The 17,978-nt window shown below is 47.5% G+C and overlaps 2 protein-coding genes across 7 annotated transcripts in view; one reads left to right on the top strand and one right to left on the bottom strand.

Annotated features, from left to right (window-relative positions):
- The window catches only part of SCLT1 (sodium channel and clathrin linker 1), a 179,667-nt gene extending 174,822 nt beyond the window's left edge, over window positions 1-4,845 (bottom strand). Inside the window, exons 1-2 of one of the 4 annotated variants that reach the window (XR_012803959.1) lie at window positions 4,641-4,810; window positions 2,972-3,058 (exon numbers count right to left, since the gene is read on the bottom strand). Coding sequence is in view for 3 of the 4 variants with exons in the window: in XM_075615377.1 (XP_075471492.1) it covers window positions 2,972-3,008 (37 nt within the window). In the remaining variant the exon portion in view is untranslated. Of the gene's footprint in view, window positions 1-2,971; window positions 3,059-4,519; window positions 4,556-4,640 lie in introns of those variants that run through there. The other 3 variants (XM_075615377.1, XM_075615368.1, XM_075615384.1) reach the window with 3 other exon arrangements.
- A 35-nt stretch (window positions 4,846-4,880) lies between these two features.
- The window catches only part of C1H4orf33 (chromosome 1 C4orf33 homolog), a 110,191-nt gene continuing 97,093 nt past the window's right edge, over window positions 4,881-17,978 (top strand). For 2 of the 3 annotated variants that reach the window (XM_075615413.1, XM_075615398.1), the window contains exon 1: window positions 4,881-4,974. The gene's annotated coding sequence lies outside the window, so the exon portion shown is untranslated. Of the gene's footprint in view, window positions 4,975-5,016; window positions 5,094-17,978 lie in introns of those variants that run through there. The other variant, XM_075615406.1, reaches the window with a different exon arrangement.

Here is a 17,978-nt window from a genome sequence, read left to right as displayed (position 1 = left end):
GGTGAGTTAGTGACTGGGTGAGTTAGTGACTGGGTGGGTGGGTGAGTTAGTGACTGGGTGTGTGGGTGAGTTAGTGACTGGGTGGGTGGGTGAGTTAGTGGATGGGTGAGTTAGTGGATGAGTTAGTGACTGGGTGGGTGGGTGAGTTAGTGACTGGGTGGGTGGGTGAGTTAGTGACTGGGTGGGTGGGTGAGTTAGTGACTGGGTGGGTGGGTGAGTTAGTGACTGGGTGGGTGAGTTAGTGGGTGGGTGAGTTAGTGACTGGGTGGGTGAGTTAGTGGGTGGGTGAGTTAGTGACTGGGTGGGTGGGTGAGTTAGTGACTGGGTGGGTGGGTGAGTGAGTTAGTGACTGGGTGGGTGAGTGAGTGAGTTAGTGACTGGGTGGGTGAGTTAGTGACTGGGTGGGTGAGTGAGTTAGTGACTGGGTGGGTGAGTGAGTTAGTGACTGGGTGGGTGAGTGAGTTAGTGACTGGGTGGGTGGGTGAGTTAGTGACTGGGTGGGTGGGTGAGTTAGTGACTGGGTGGGTGGGTGAGTTAGTGACTGGGTGGGTGGGTGAGTTAGTGACTGGGTGGGTGGGTGAGTTAGTGACTGGGTGGGTGGGTGAGTTAGTGACTTGAGTTAGTGACTGGGTGGGTGGGTGAGTTAGTGTCTGGGTGGGTGGGTGAGTTAGTGTCTGGGTGGGTGGGTGAGTTAGTGGGTGGGTGAGTTAGTGACTGGGTGGGTGGGTGAGTTAGTGACTGGGTGGGTGAGTTAGTGACTGGGTGGGTGGGTGAGTTAGTGGGTGGGTGAGTTAGTGACTGGGTGGGTGGGTGACTTGAGTTAGTGACTGGGTGAGTTAGTGACTGGGTGGGTGAGTTAGTGACTGGGTGGGGGAGTTAGTGACTGGGTGGGTGAGTTAGTGACTGGGTGGGTGAGTTAGTGACTGGGTGGGTGAGTTACTGGGTGGGTGAGTTAGTGACTGGGTGGGTGGGTGAGTTAGTGACTGGGTGGGTGAGTTAGTGACTGGGTGGGTGAGTTGGTGACTGGGTGGGTGAGTTGGTGACTGGGTGGGTGAGTTAGTGACTGGGTGGGTGAGTTAGTGACTGGGTGGGTGAGTTAGTGACTGGGTGGGTGAGTTAGTGACTGGGTGGGTGAGTTAGTGACTGGGTGGGTGAGTTAGTGACTGGGTGGGTGGGTGAGTTAGTGACTTTGAGTTAGTGACTGGGTGGGTGGGTGAGTTAGTGACTGGGTGGGTGGGTGAGTTAGTGACTGGGTGGGTGGGTGAATGAGTTAGTGACTGGGTGGGTGAGGAGTGAGTGACTGGTTGAGTTAGTGGGTGGGTGAGTTAGTGACTGGGTGGGTGAGTTAGTGACTGGGTGGGTGGGTGAGTTAGTGACTGGGTGGGTGGGTGAATGAGTTAGTGACTGGGTGGGTGAGGAGTGAGTGACTGGTTGAGTTAGTGGGTGGGTGAGTTAGTGACTGGGTGGGTTGTTGAGTGAGTTAGTGACTGGGTGGGTGGTTGAGTGAGTTAGTGACTGGGTGGGTGAGTGCGTTAGTGACTGGGTGGGTGGGTGGTTGACTGGGTGGGTGAGGAGTGAGTGACTGCCCCCCCCCCCCATACCGGAGGCGGCGGGCTGAAGATAGCGGGCGGCCCGGCATTCCCCCCCTGCATCCCCCATATGTCATGCGGCGGCATGAAGCTAGAGGGCAGGCCGGCATCCCCACCACACCCTCCATACCTCACGTGGCAGCGGCATGCAAATTGTTAGCGTCCCGGCATCCCCCACACCTCAGGCGGCATGAAGATAGCGGTTGGGCATCCGCCCCACCTCACGCGGAGAGGAACCTTTGGGGAGGCGGCAGGGTGTGTGGGAGGTACGGGGAGGGGGGGAGTGACGACAGTCAGCCCCGCTGCGGCCGCCACTGCTCTGCTCCCCCCGCCAGCCTGTTAAGGGGGCGCGGTGAGGGTGAAGTGCGCGCCGAGGTGTGTTGAGGGCGGTAAGGAGGCGGAAGAGGGTGGTGCAGCTGTGGCGCCTCTGAGGTCTGTGAGGTGAAGGGAGCAGTGGCGGCGCCCAGTGGCAGGGAGGCAGCCACCGTGATCGGGCAGAAGGGGGACACATCATCATCATCATCACCCCCCCGCCCCGCCCCCGGGGACAGCGCAATGCCCAACTCCCCGGCAGTGACACAGACCCACCCCCCCCCCTACCTCTACTTCCGGGCGCCGCCATCTTAGGCACTTGGCGCCACGAGGTAGGAAGGGGGTCCTTCCGGGCGCTGCCACCTTGGGCACTCGGCGCCGCGAGGCAGCTGCAGCCGGCCTGGCCACTGCCCGTACCAATTAGGGTAGTTTGATCTACACCGACAGCTGGAACCCGGAGTGCTTCTTCAGAAGAAACTTGTCGTGGGTGAAACACGTAGAGTGTTTATGGGGAAGCAGATACTACACACACTGCCGCCCGCTCTCTGAAAGAACCGTCTGCCACTCAAACATCCGAGAAACTACAACCGGGAAGCACGGAGACGCGAGACGCCGGCGGAGCTGAACCGCGGAAGGGAGAAAACACTCCGGGTTCCAGCCCTCGGTGTAGATCATTGGATAAAACTACCCTAATTGTTTTAGCACCGTGAGTGTATCTCAACATTTTTTCTATGTTTATAAAGTGTCATATCAGTCTATGCTATGTCCGGTCCTTTATTTTATGAAGGTTCCATCCATATGTGTTTCCTGACCATCCTGTTCTGAGGCTAACGTTGAGAAACCCTTTAAAAAGGTACCTTTACGTGCACTTAAAGTGTTTGGAATCTGTGAGTACCATTCTCATGGGCACTGGGGAGATACCTCCTAATATCTGGAACATATTGCACCATCAGATGTATGTTTTCTTTTTCATGGTTGCGCTCCCCATCGACTTGGAGATCAGAGGTTATATTTAGTGCTAGTTTCGGATTTATTAAGAAGCAATGTAAACAACAAAAACTTTGGCTTACCCTGATCTCTGAGAAACTCGATTTCCATTGCCGCCATTCTGTAGCAAGTTGTCAGAACCGCCTCAAATATTTCAATGCAATTCAGACCTGAATGGTAAAAAAATACAGATGTTTTACTGTTGCTATAAACTTGTTAAAAATGTAATAATCCAAGGGGATAAAAATATGTTAAGTATTTGAAGGATGATCAGAGAAAACGTGCCCCGATTACGCGACATGAAGCAAGTGTAAACAGACGGAATGGGACATTTGGTCCCGCCACCGCCGGTGATCGGCCACAGCCAATCTGCCGCTGGAAACCCAGCCGCTGCCAAGGTTAGAGATTTTAACTGCCATCACACCATGATGTCTACCATGGAATAAAGCATTTTTAACCCTTCATCTACTGGTGTTTAGCCCCCAAGTTTCTTGCTGTGCTCCGCCTTATTCTCCTGTGGAATTCGCCTGCTAAGTTTAATTACTGTTTAGGACAGAGAGTTAAATTAAGGGGTTTTAGTGCTTACAGTAGTGGGTTAATTTAAGGGGTAAGTGCATAGGGTAGGGGTTTTAGGGTAAGGGGTTTCAGGAACTTAACCTTAGCGTCGACAGGTTTTGGCAGTAAGGCGAGTCACGGCGTAGCGCCGGCTGTTATTTGATCACCCAAATATCCTAGACCGTTAGACACAGGCCCAAAGTTACTAATGGTGCGAAGTCTTGATGTGCATTAAGACAAAGACTATTTAGTAACTTTGATATTGAAACATTTCTCAAAGCATTTAAATATATGAAACAGCAATTTGAGCTACTTATTTATTTATTGTTTTACATGTCCCAAGGATGGGAAAATACCAGGCACGCGTTAGGTTGGGATAATGGTGCCCGCGTCGCTGCGTGCACACACCCGGCATGCACTCTTTCTGTAGTGGGCTATGCAAGTTACCCCAGTGGTCGCGCGCCTGCCGGCGAAGAGGCGCGCTGACGTGGCAGCGTTTTGAAAATACAACAAATGAGGGCGAACCAGCTTCATGACGCATCCGCCACGCGTCCACAATCTACAGCTGCCAAGTTCACAAATCGCTTGGGCTGCAGGAGTGCGCGCGTTGGTGCGCTCGCACGCGGCCAAGCAGGGACCATAATACCAGCCTTATTATGGAGCAGTGCTGACCTGTCAGCCACTGCCGTTACCGGCAACAGCACACCACAGAGCAGGATAGGTTGCAGCGGTGACGGACAGGACAGCTCTGCACTTAGACTGGCAGCAAAGGGGGTGGTGGGGAGATCAGAGATGGGTAAGAGCTGCAAGACTCAGCTCACCCAGCTCTCAATGGTGTGTGTGTGTGTATGTCACAGATAGACACTGACACACACACACAGAGCTGCCAGCAGGGAGGGGCACCTCAACAACTCTAGCTCCTAAATTAATATTTTTGTTAATCCCTGATTAAGCCGGGGTTCTGTGTACTATGTGTTACTCTGTGACAAAGAGCCATGTACATATGTGTGTGTGTGTTACACAAAGTAAGTGAGGTCTCCCAATAACACAGGATTTTAGTGTATGTATATACATACATACAGTGTTCGTAAATGAGGTCTACCAATGTGTGACACACACACACACACACACACACACACACACACACACACACACACACACACACACACACACACACACACACACACACACACACACCTCGCGCTGCTGTTGCGTCACCGGAAGCACTCGGCACCGCTCTCTTCAGGCCCCTGCTTCTCCCGGTGACCCGCGCCGACCCATGAGACTCTTACTTGGTAACCAAGGCAACCGTCCTTTTACCAACCAACCGCTGCGGGAGCTTTCATTTTTTCAGTTTGAATAGTGCGCATGAAGTTATCACGTGATACAGAAGCGATTTGCGTTCCAACACTCGAATTGAGTTAAACCAACTTGGCACGCAAAAACAGACGGAAGCCGGCGAGGAGCAAGTTTTTTCTACTGACGAGTCAGCTCTGAAGTTGACTGAATCCACTCAGAGGCGCTGCCGAGGGTGAGATATAACAGGGGCGTACAGTATATAAGCTAATAATTGTAGCCCTAGTGCGGATTGTCCTAGATCTGCTGCTGCTACTGCTGCTGCTGCACCTGCTGCACTTGAAATACTGTCAAGTATGTGCACTACATATAATCTTTAAAACGTTGTTTGGAATATCTTTCACATACAGTTACAAATAATTTTTATTTTATTTATAAAATATGTTACCAGAAAGTAATACATTAATAGTTACCTCTTGTTTTCAAGTATGTCCTGGGCATAGAGTTAAGATGACAAATAATACATGGTTACAAATACATAGTTATATAAGTGAACAGGGTTATACATTATATATCTAGCCTGGGTCCCCCTCTGGAGTCCCCTGACAGGCCCCTTACCTCCCAAAACGCTGTGGAGTGGCGTGAGTGCCTCCGGAGGTTGCGGGGGAGGCAGGGACAGGTACCGCCACGCGGGGGAACTGCAGGAGCAGAGACGGGTTGTAGTGTAGCAGAGGAGGCGAAGCCCTTAGCAGGGCGCCGCCATGTCTAGAGTGTGCACGCATGCGCAGGGCATTGCGCAGAGTAGGCGGCCAGTAGAGGAGATGCTCCGCGGGGACTACAGCCCCCAGAAGGCCATAGGGCTGAAGAACATGTGATGCCCCACAGCCAATAGGGCTACAGCTTTTCCCCTGGACATCAAAAGATACATTTCGCGCACTTAGACCACGCCAGCAGTCGGAGCTGGGACACCAGAAGGGTAGGGTGTGCATGGGCAGGGTGTCAGTGACCCCTACACTAGGCCAGAGACCCCCTTAGGCCCCAGCTAGGCCCCGACTCACCTCAGCTTGTGGTTGCGATAGGGACACTGCCCCTGTAGCATTATAGTGAGGGGCACAGCAAGAACGCGGCTCATCCTGGCCTCAGGTGCTCTGGGACCTGCCACCAAGAGACTCTCTCCATAGCGGCGCCGTACATGCTAGACACCACCCAACGCAGAGGCTTCGTGGAGGACCTTGTGGATCCGTGGATCCTATCTTTATCGCCTGCACGTCCGGGTGTGGACACACCCGGCAGGTACCTTTATCCAGCAAGTGCACTAACTCAACACTTTAGTGGGGGCAGCGCTGTCTCACACATTTGGGTGGGTTGGGTCTTGGGGACACTGGGAAGGTTCGGTGTCCAAGACCACCCCAGCACCTTGGGGACAGTATATCCTACGGGGTGTGGACACAGTGTTGTGGGAACACAGTAATAGGTTACATCCGTGTGTGGCTTGGTGGGTAGGCTGTACACCAGTAGTTGTTCGCATACCGTAAAGAGTTAACTTTTACCAAGTGTGTGTGTATTGTATGTGGGTCCTGTAGCGGGGTAATTCTACACTATAGAATCCCGCACAGGTGGAGGCGCTAATGAGCAGCGATTCAGGATACACCCCAGGCTCCCAGCGGCGGAGGCTCAGGCCTCCTGTGAGCCACAGGTAATGCACCACACACACCGTAGCCATCGTATCTCCCAGGGGGTGGACGAAAGTGCGCTACATATACAAGACATTGCATGTACAGTTAGAGATAGTATATATTATAGGCGTATGTAACAGTTACATTACATACATTAAATAAGTCTAATTTAATAAATGCACATGCTGCAAATACTGTTCTAGGAATATGTTTCTAGTTGCAACTCTTTATTGCGTTTTATGTAAACGCATATAACTAAAATGAAATAGAAAATTCTATGGTGATGAGGGCTTCAGTTCCCAGTCCTCACTGTAACTGCTAACAACATGGTTACTGTGTGTACTTTGTTGGGGAACGGAAGAGAGGCGGACTTGTATTCCAAAGCCGGAACTTTACCCTGCACGGTGCCTGGAGCCCTGAGCCAGCTGTGTGCGACTGAGCAGGATCCTCGTCGTTGGCGCTCACTGGATTTGCCAAGTTCGAATTTTCTTCCTCTCGGTGACACTCCCCGTGTGCACGGTTTTCTACCGTAACCATGCCCCCCTCATTTGATTGGTCTGTTTTGACTGACCCGCTCATCCCTTCTTGGAGCTAGTTTTAGCCCTGATTGGCTGGCGACGGTTCTGCAGTGTTTTCAAATGAGACCGTAGGATTATACTGCAGTGATCTGATCGGGACTGCCCGAGCCTCGGGAGGAGATGCAGCACAGACCCAGAGCAGGGGTTTGATCTGATCTGCTGAGCGTTCGGGTGTCGGATTGTAACGCTACAGGAGAGCTCTCGGAGGAAATCCTCAGTGCGGTATGGGTGTGCAGACCCTACTGTAGCCGAAGTGAGTCTCTATGATTGGAGGCTCACTTGGGATTATACCAGTGTGCATGGGGATACCAGCAGTCTCTCCCTGAGGAGAGCTATGTGGTAGTGCTAGGCTTCGGCTTCCCGGTATTCACTTGGAAGGGATCCAAGCGGCTTGGGGCACCCTGCTTCGTCGGATGGCAGTGCCCACCACACAGGCTGGTGTAGCAGCATCCTGAAAGGAAGTGATTAGCTCCTTTTTTGGGAGCGTTTGCCCATTTCACTTATATGTTGGAATTCCTTGTTACTGTATCCTGTTAATAATAAATCCTATATCTTAATAGCTCACTGTGTCATGCTACTAGTAACCTGGGGAAAGGCTGGGGTTAGTGATGGGTTGAGCCAGCCCTAGAGGCTCTGGTGGCAGCAGATAATAACCTGTCTTGGCATGGATCAGGAACTCTTAGCAGTGAGGTTACACATGACAGTGGGTTCTGATCCTGTTGGGCCTGACCGTACCATAAACAATAAAATGCTTGGCGACTCCTCGATAATATTACATATTTATTACAGTTTTTCAACGTATCTGTCCAGATATTTTTTGTTTATGCTATGTTGATTATGCAAAGTACAGCAGGCAGCGCCCAACGTGTTTTTTTGTTAATTACTTAGACTTTATCTTTTACAGAGTGCTTTTCTACTTTATTTCCTACTAGCTAAAGTATGTGGCTTTGCATGGGCTGCAGTACTCTGGAGTAACCTTTTCCATTGCAGGCTTGAAACTGTGTGAATCAATCCATAATGGCGCCCTCTATAACCCGATCAATAATTCCACTTTCCAGTGAGTGAGGCTGCATACCAAAGTCACAGAGTCCCACCCAAATAAGTGACATCCACCCTCTTCACTAACCTTCCTACTCGGTGACCTTCCTTTCCTACACCCCCACCTCTCCCCGTCTCTTACACACCTACCTCGGCGGCCTATTCTCTCCCCCTAAGAATGTCTGGAAGGCTGCAGGTCATCGGAATGACCAAGCGGTGGCATCGCACCGAGGAACCAGCCAGCAGCCTCGCAGAGAGGGAACAACAAATCAGAGGTGGGGCAGTTGAAAATAGGAGAGGAAAAAAAATCCCAAAATAAAAAATAACCCCCAGGTGCACACCCCTAGTGATAAAAGACGAGAAAAAAGCGCAAAACGCAAATAGTGAAGTATATCAAAAACTTGTTTAATTTAAAAAAGAGGTAAGTATTCTGCGTACATCAATATAAAAGAACATTCGCATGTACGTGTATCAATACACGAATTTACCACACAGCTGACATCAGGGTGGATATTAAAAGGAGATCCCTCTGGTAAGTAGTCTTCCGCAGTTTCCAGATGTCGTCTGGGTCTCTCACGGTGACTGCAGCCTGTCACCTTTAGTTTACTGCACACCCCTAGTATCTCCTTAGTATGTATACAAAGGTTCATGGTCTTGGAGCTATGGCTCTGATAGACTGGCTCTTTTATTATTATAGATTGGGCCTGACAGTACACTTTTGCTTACAAACCTGGCTTGTCAGGATAGGCCTCTTGTGCGGTATGATTTCTTTAAATATACTTTTGCATAATTAAACAGGGCCGGCTTGATGGCGATGCCATCACACCGAGCCCTGTGCTTACAGATTCCCCACACTCTTCCCAACAACAGTTAAACTGATTGCCGGGGGAGAGTGCGAGGCCTCGGCCAGGCTCTTCGCTTGTGTGCTGAGGCGCAGGGAAAGCGGGTGCTTTCCTTGGCCTTGCGGTTGCTTGCCCTGTGCGCCGTCAGGGGGCGGGCCAGTGAGGTCACGGAGCTGGTTCGCCCTCATTGGGCGAACTGATCACGCTCTGGCAAGCGCTTGATTTTTATAATTTGCCTAAGACCCCCTACTAAAGCCGCTCTAATTGCGGCTGTAGGGGCTCAGTGGCAAGCATGAGCGAGCGTTAGCACGCTTCAGCAAGCAAGCGCTTACCATGGACGAGGCCTAACTCTCTTACTTTCTACCCAATTTCTCCTCTCTGGCATCTCATCTCTGCGACGTCATCACCGAGCCCAGCTTTATTTCAAGCCGGCTCTGCATATCCTATTGGCATATCTCCTAGGTCCGCTCCTTTGTGTGCACAGGTTTCTCTCCACAAGTTATTTCTAGTAAAATGGGTCTCGCTCTCACAGTCTCTCAAACTGTCCAATATGCCTCCAAATTTCCGTTTGTGGATTTATTTATGTTAAAAAAAATTCATTGTTTTGATTTGTAACCGTATCCTGTCTTTATCAGCAAACTAACAAAGTTAGAAAAAGGGGGTGGGAGTCCCCGCTCAGCTTGGGTATTAACATACTGGAGGGGTGCTATCTGGGCTATATAACCATAGAGTACACACGAGAGAAGAACCCTTAGCGATGCACTCTCCTCCACTAATATTGAAAATAAATGTTTAATTACATTTTCAAGAGAAACACTCAAAGATACTTATAATTAAAAACCTCAATGATGAGCACCTATGTGTTTTACAATATATGAAAAGACTTTTATATATATATATATATATATATATATATATATATATATATATATATATATATCTTTTACTAAGAGATATATTGCTTCAAGTCCTAAGTTCATTCACTGGACCTGGTTCTCTCAATATACCTAAGAATCCTGTTCAGTATAAATCCAGGGTTAACAGACCCATGGACTATATCATACACTGGATTTAAACTGAGCAGAATTCTTAGGTATATTGAGAGAGAACCAGGTCCAGTGAATGAACTTATAAGTATCTTTGAGTGTTTTTGTTGAACAACTAACAAAGTTAAGAGGGGGTGGGGAGCGGAGATTCTGTCTGTACAAGCACTTGCTGAACACACCAACAAGATGTGCGTGAGATGGGCAATGTACTAGTACCATAGTAATACCACGTAATTAACTGGGGGTAAGTCAATATTTGACATGATTTACTTTTTGCTGGTTTCTGGGCTCACACAGGTGCAGCTGCTACTTGTAGAGCCATCTCAAATGGAGCTATCAGACGCTCATCTCACTCGCTCTCTTCCTGCTGCGATTCTGACTGCATCAGAGCGAGAGGAAGGAGGGGAGCAACTGGCAGCTCCATGAGAGACACGCTATGTAACAGCTCAAATGGGCACTCCCCTTAATCCCTTCCCCACACTGGCATGTTTCTTAAACCCCTGACAGTTCTTATGAATTAAATGTGTTTTTAAAATAAATACATTTACTGTAACGTTTTCAGATTATTTATTGCGATAAGGTATTATATGCCTGCATGTTTCACTTTTTGTATATCCAATATATGTTGCTAACCAGGATTAGGGATAGCAATAGTTGTCACTCAATCCAAAAAGACCATTTGCTCTCAGACGGTGAGTGAGCCTCATTGTACCATATGGGTGAATGAAGGACTAACTTTCCTGGGCATATTTATGTATAGAGGAATTTTAATTTCTAATCAATCTTTATTAAATAATGTTGACACTGATTTAGAGAGGTGGATGCAATTAAATCTTAGTTCAGCTGGAAAAAATATCAAACAAAATGGTTGTGCCACCAAAAATCTTACCTCTAATTTCTTATGTCTGTCTTTTTATTTAACAAATGGTAATCTAAATGTAACCATGCTGTAAAATGGCTGCAGTCATCTCTCCTGCTGACAGTAAGGCCTGGTAAGTTATGGGAATGCCAGCAGTAATCATGGAGGTTTGCCCTCACACCCTGGTGAGGTGCCCTATGTATGGATGGGAGTGGTCACAGGCTCTGACTCCCTGGTTGGTGATGTCAGAGTTGTGTCAGCCCCAGAGGATACATAAGGCACAGCACTGATCAAAAGTTAGTTCTTCTGGGGATTAATAGTTCAGAGTTGTTGCTAAGTAGTTGGAGGAGTTCAGAGTTTGTACACTACCGGACTAATGAGACTGTGACCAGGGACCTGGCGCAGAGTAGATATCCCTACGGGGATAGGGAATCCCTACATTAGGAGGACAATACCTTTCAAAGGGAAGTACGGTGAACAATGGAGGGCTAATTACACCCATTGTGGAGGGCAGCTGGCCCACCGTACCAATAAAGATGACTCTGATAAAATAAACCCTCGTGTGTAAGTGTGGAGTGATTACGCAGGGGGCTGCACCACAGAGGAGTTCCTCACCAGGACCATCCACAAGCGGACGCTGGGATCCTGATGAGGTGGAGGCGCTGCACTGGATCTAGGTAGGACTCAAGCACACTACCTCAGCTGCCTGTCTGGGTTGGCAAATCCCCACACACCATCATGCGGGAGACTCAGGAGTCCTGTTGCCAACAGGTGCACCACCAGACATCACACTGTAATGGGGACTGGTTAGACCACAGGGGCCAATATGAGATTGGGTGGGTCAGGCCAGTCCAGAAAGTCCGTTACATAAGATAAATGCCTTGATAAGTAATTTTCTTTAGGAAAACAATATAATTAGATACTGTATGGCAGAAAAAATGTAAGAACACTTTGGAAGAAAAGTGACGGAGGAAGGATATCTTTGGGCATTTATAGAATAAAGCTAGTTTACCTCCTTGAGTCCTTTTTAGTAACGGAAAAAAAGTGTTTCTTTTTGCGCAAGTAAGCACAGCTTTGAAACAGGCTTGCAGGCTCATTTTGAGTTAGGCCAGGGGTCTGCAAACTGTCAAGGAAGAAGTGACATTTTATAAACAAAGTCTTTCTCCAAAATATTCAGAGAGCCGCAACACATGCATGAACATTACACCCCCACAAACACATATAGTACATATACTGTACACACACTAATGGGCAGTGGTCGACAAATCACCAAAAAATCTACTCGCAGAACAAAAAAATCTACTCGCCACCTAGTACCACACGTGTGCTGCTTGAGCCAATAGGAGCTCGCCACGATGTTAAATCCACTCGCCCGGGGCGTGCAAATGTATAGGTTTGTCAAACACTGCTAATGGGTATATACTGTATAAGCATTAACATACGACAAAATATGTGGGAGAATAAAATGCATCTCACAATAATAAGTCCCTTTATTTGTTTTTTTCCATTGTTTTTCTGTGCAAGACAGTGTCATTTACAAATACACAATACATACACACCTACAAGACCCCTTCCCCCCCCAAATACACACTGTGACAGAGGGGGTAACCAGTAATAAAGGTTAAGCCCGTTTGGTTACCTCTGATCCCTTTTGTATTCGGGTTCGGTAGTGTCAGCTCTTGAGCCCAGTGATTGTTTGTGCATTGTATAAAATTAGGCGACAATAAAGAATCTTTGTGTTTTTACCTTTCCTGGGGCGCCAGCAAGCAGAGATTGCTAGGCTATGAGTTTCAAGTTGGGGGGGGGGGGTTACGGAGAAAGTCTTGTCAGAATGTGTCTAGCTAGCCGGGTTCCAGAGTTGCTGGATACCCCAAAAATGTACCTGGGAATCAGGTCGGCTTCTCGGATACATTGAGACCCATTGCTCCGGTAAAATCTCCCCTTGAAAACGCTTGCGCGACTCACCGCTATGATTCCCTGCTTCAGCACAGACCAGAAAGGTAAATGGGGCATAGGGATGTGAAGTATCACTGGAATGGTAAAGGGGTCCCTAGTTTAAGAGGCGATACCCAGTTAATGCCCAGGTCATCCAGAACCCAGTGTAGGAGTTCTGGGGGTGCTCCAACCATAAATAAACTTATGAGGATTTTTAAAGTCTAAGTCCAGTATAGTGTGTGGGGAATATGGCTAGTAGGAATAAAGTGCAACTTCTTATTCTATTCCCCATAACCATAAGATTTAGGAAAAGTATATAAATGTATGGTTTTATTAAACAGTGTGTTTAAAATACATATATGTTTTGTGCACAGTAATGAGCTGGGACTTTCAGATCCTGTGTCCTGAGTGACAAGTTGGTGCCACTGTGTCTACCCAGACATCAGACATGAAAGCCTTGGAGGATGCCAGAGGTGTGAAGAGCATTTGGGCAGGGGGTTTAGGCTGAGCACCCACGTCCTGGGATGAATGGCAAGTCCTCGGACTACCATTTGCCTTCCCAGACTGAGTGGAGCCTAAACCAGCGGGTGGCTTCTGCATGCCAAGTGGCTGAGGTGCCAGGTTGGCGCATGCCCTTGGTAGATGCCGAAGATCCGCTTGCCTGGCTTCAGAAGACTGGCATCGCTCTAATTGGCTGGTAGGAAATTTCCCACTCTCGGATTGGCTGTAGTATTTCATGAATGAACTCTGAAATACTATAAGAAACCCTCAGCCAATCCGGAGGTCAGATTCTAAGCGCAAGAACAGCAGTGGCAAATTTGATGCTCTTGGAGAAATAGCAGCGAGCCGGCTTCAGAAATTTCAAGCCAGAATATTTTCTAAGTCCCACTTATCGGGGCCAAGTTCTGAGAATTGAACGTAGCGGTCGCGACTGGGATTGCAAGCTGAAAACAGTTGCAGGACGTTTGGGACTAACTCCCGGTCAAGGGATTTCAGCACCTCCGGAAGAAAGAGAGCGGTGGTGTCAGGAACTTCAAGCCGATTTGAGTTCCAGGACATTTCGGTCAACTAAAAACGTTGTTTCTTTGCGTATTTCAACCAGGAAAGACTAGTTCTTTGCCCCAGACCCCCAGTAAGTGTGTCTTTCTCGTGCATTTTGTCTCATAGTGTGTTTGCCTGTTTAAGTGAATAAATAACCATTTGTTTTGCTCAGTGTTATGATCCCGGTATAAAAGGTGTAAATGCCTGGTCTCCCATGAAAACTACTCCCCCCCTCCCCCCCAAATGCACACACACACTACCCCCCCAATACATATATATATATATACATATATATACCTATACATATATCTGCCTCTCTCCTGTGCTGTCCGAAGCCGGACACTGTGACATCGGCTGGCGCTGGAAGTTGTGACACACACTTCCGGCGCGCACCGGCATGGGACAGTACAGGAGAGAGGCAAGCAACTGGGGACACATCGGGCCCGGCGGCAACAACAGGCCCGCCCAGCACCGGCTGGGCCCCCCGCACCCACCGCCAGGATAGTGAGGGAGAGAGGCAGCAGCTGGGGGTCGGCAACCTGCAGAGAGCCGCATGTAGGACTGGAAAGAGCCGCAGGTTGCCGACCTCTGAGTTAGGGGAAACACACTGCGTTTACCCAGGCTGAAAGTACGCAGATAACCTGATCACACGGGACACAGGACTGAGTTACAGGCACTCAGGGAGCAGAGAGAGGCCCTGGGACAAATTGCAGATATTTCCTTTCTTAATTAGGAAGTTAGGCAGTTTGGGGCAACAGAAAGTCTTTCACATTCACCAAGGGTTCCCAAGTGTGAAAAGTTTTGCACACGGCTTTTGAACATCCCCTCTGTTTCTTCCCCCCATCCTACACCTTTTCCTAACTCTCCTCCTGCCTTCCTTGAGTCTTTTTCCACTGTCTCAGAGGAGGATGTGTCGCTGTTGATCTCCTCTTCTCCCTCTACCACTTGCCCTCTTGACCCCATTCGCTCCCATCTCCTAAAACCTCTAGCTCCTACTATAATCCCTACGCTTACACACATTTTTAACTCCTCCCTCTGCTCTGGAACCTTTCCATCCTCCTTCAAACATGCGACAGTCATGCCATTACTCAAAAACAGCAAGCTTGACCCTACCTGTCTTTCTAACTATCGACCTGTCTCCCTCCTGCCTTTTGCCTCTAAACTACTTGAACGTCTTGTATTCTCTCGCTTGCTCCATTTTATCAACACCTATTCTCTCCTAGACCCTCTACAATCTGGCTTCCGCACTGCTCACTCCACCGAAACAGCCCTCACTAAAATAACTGACGACCTCCATGCTGCCAAAGACAGAGGTCATTACACTCTGCTCATATTACTCGACCTCTCTGCAGCATTTGACACCGTGGACCACCCTCTTCTCCTCCACATTCTCCATACTCTAGGTATTCGGAACAAAGCTCTATCCTGGATCTCATCCTACCTCTCCCATCGTACTTTTAGTGTCTCTTCTGCTAACACCTCCTCCTCCTCTATTGATCTCTCTGTGGGGGTACCCCAGGGCTCTGTCCTGGGACCTCTTCTCTTTTCTCTGTACACACTCTCTCTAGGTGACCTAATAACATCTTTTGGGTTTAATTATCACCTCTATGCCGACGACACACAACTATACTTTTCAACACCTGACCTTACACCTGCTGTACAAACCAAAGTTTCTGAATGTCTGCTATATCATCCTGGATGGCCCTCCGACGCCTTAAACTCAACATGGCTAAAACAGAGCTCCTCATACTTCCTCCCAAACCTGGCCCTACTACCTCCTTCCACATTACTGTTGGAACTACAATCATTCACCCAGTAGCCCAAGCACGCTGCCTAGGGGTCACATTCGACTCCTCTATCACATTCGCCCCTCACATTCAAAACATTTCTAAAACTTGTCGCTTTTTCCTCCGCAATTTAACTAAGATACGCCCTTTCCTCTGTTGTTCGACTGCTAAAACTCTGACTCAGGCCCTCATTCTCTCCCGTCTTGATTACTGTAACCTCCTGCTGTCCGGCCTTCCTGCCTCTCACCTGTCTCCCCTACAATCTATCCTAAATGCTGCTGCCAGAATCACTCTACTCTTTCCTAGATCTGTCTCAGCATCTCCCCTCATGAAATCCCTCTCCTGGCTTCCGATCAAATCCCGCATCTCACACTCCATTCTTCTCCTCACTTTTAAAGCTTTACACTCTTCTGCCCCCCTAACATCTCAGCCCTAATTTCTCGGTATGCACCATCCAGACTCTTGCGTTCTTCTCAAGGATGTCTTCTTTCTACCCCCTTTGTATCTAAAGCCCTCTCCCGCCTTAAACCTTTTTCACTGACTGCTCCACACCTCTGGAATGCCCTTCCCCTCAGTTCCCGACTAGCACCCTCTCTATCCACCTTTAAGACCCACCTTAAGACACACTTGCTTAAAGAAGCATACGAATAGCACTGTGGATAATCCTGGACACATGATACATAATGCTTGGCCCCCTGCAGACGCACTTACCAGAACTCCCTCCTACTGTCTCTGCACGTTCTCCCTACCTACCAATTAGACTGTAAGCTCCTCGGGGCAGGGACTCCTCTTCCGAAATGTTACTTTTATGTCTAAAGCACTTATTCCCATGATCTGTTATTTATATTATCTGTTATTTATTTGATTACCACATGTATTACTACTGTGAAGCGCTATGTACACTAATGGCGCTATATAAATAAAGACATACAATACAATACAAAGGCTAAAGCGACATCCTATTTCTTACATGGGGACTTCGGATACACACTGGGGAGACACAGCAACTTCACAGGACAGATAGAAATGCATTAGAAGCATAGGGATCACATTATAGACATGGGCATACAGTACAAGTATGGGGAACACATTGCAAGAGTCCGTAAAATTATTCGGGCCTGGTGACAGCAACGGGCAAGTCTGTCCAGGTTCAGAGATACAAGTGGTTTCAAAGTGTGTATTCTCCTGCGGCTAAGCACACTTTTGTACAAGGTTAGTGCCTACCTGTACCAATGCACAGGGAACATATTACTTGCACAGGGTTACATTATCTGCCTGGGGAATATGGGACAAACCTGTGGAAGTAACCGGTACAGTACAAAATACAGTTTTACAACATCAATTTCTCTGCTGGTTTGGACACTCTTCCAGAGTGTTTTGTGCCCAGCCGTCAAAATGACATTTCTACATTCTATGGATCGTGACTTAATGCATACAATTAATTAAGTGGAAATGTATGTTCACACGCCTAGTTTCCTCTTTACAATAGTGGGAAAAAAAGAATACTTAAAGTTCGATTTCCCTTGGATTATACTCCAGTTTGGAAGAAATAAAAATAATGAAATTAGCCATTTAGGGTGAGCTACGAAATTGGAGAAAGAAATGAATTTACCTTTTTAAAGGACATTTTATACTAACTTTACTTCTAGTGAACTAGTTAAAAATAACTTTGTATTCTTGGTACAGAACTTTAAAAAAAAGTACAGTATTGCCCACAAATTATTGTTGAACGGGGATCTGTTTCATATAATATGTTCTTGACCAAACAATTATAATATTTGGAAACCAACATGTTTTATTTGTAAGCATGATACTTCAGATAGGTGTGTTCCATTCAGTTCTAATTTACTTATTCTTGCTTCAAACATTTATTTATTTTATACTTCTGGTCTTAAATGTATGGATTCTATTCAGTCAATGGCTTGTAATGAATGTTTGGAAATTCTTTAATTATTCTCAGAGACTGCTTCAATACGCCAACCATACCACCTTTCAGGTGACTCTCTTGGATCATTTTAGAAATGTTCGAACTCCTATTTCAAATATATACGCTTGGAAAGAAATAACCAGCAATCTATGTTTTACATTTAATTTTTTTAATTAAAAAAATGCATTTAAATGAATGACTACAGTATGTTTTCAGTATTTACATACATAGGCTGCCTTACCTAATATTTTCACATGAATGGAATAAATTATGTATGTGTATTTCATTCATTTGTTTGTATGTATGTATGTATTTTTTTTTCCAGAGGAGGTTATGTTTACTGTCTGGGTGCTCCGCGTTGTGTGTCATGGTATATAGAAGAAAAGGCTTGCACTCACAGGTCTCAGTACAAGAAGAATAATTGTATTGAATCACAGATCAACGTTTCGGTCCTCACCCGGGACCTTTGTCAGACTGTAAGTTCTCACAAGCAGGATTCCTCATTACCTC

Source organism: Ascaphus truei, chromosome 1, assembly GCF_040206685.1.
Source record: "Ascaphus truei isolate aAscTru1 chromosome 1, aAscTru1.hap1, whole genome shotgun sequence".
Classification (NCBI taxonomy): Eukaryota; Metazoa; Chordata; class Amphibia; order Anura; family Ascaphidae; genus Ascaphus; species Ascaphus truei.
Note: the sequence above shows the minus strand (reverse complement) of the source record. Positions and strands in the feature narration are given on the sequence as shown.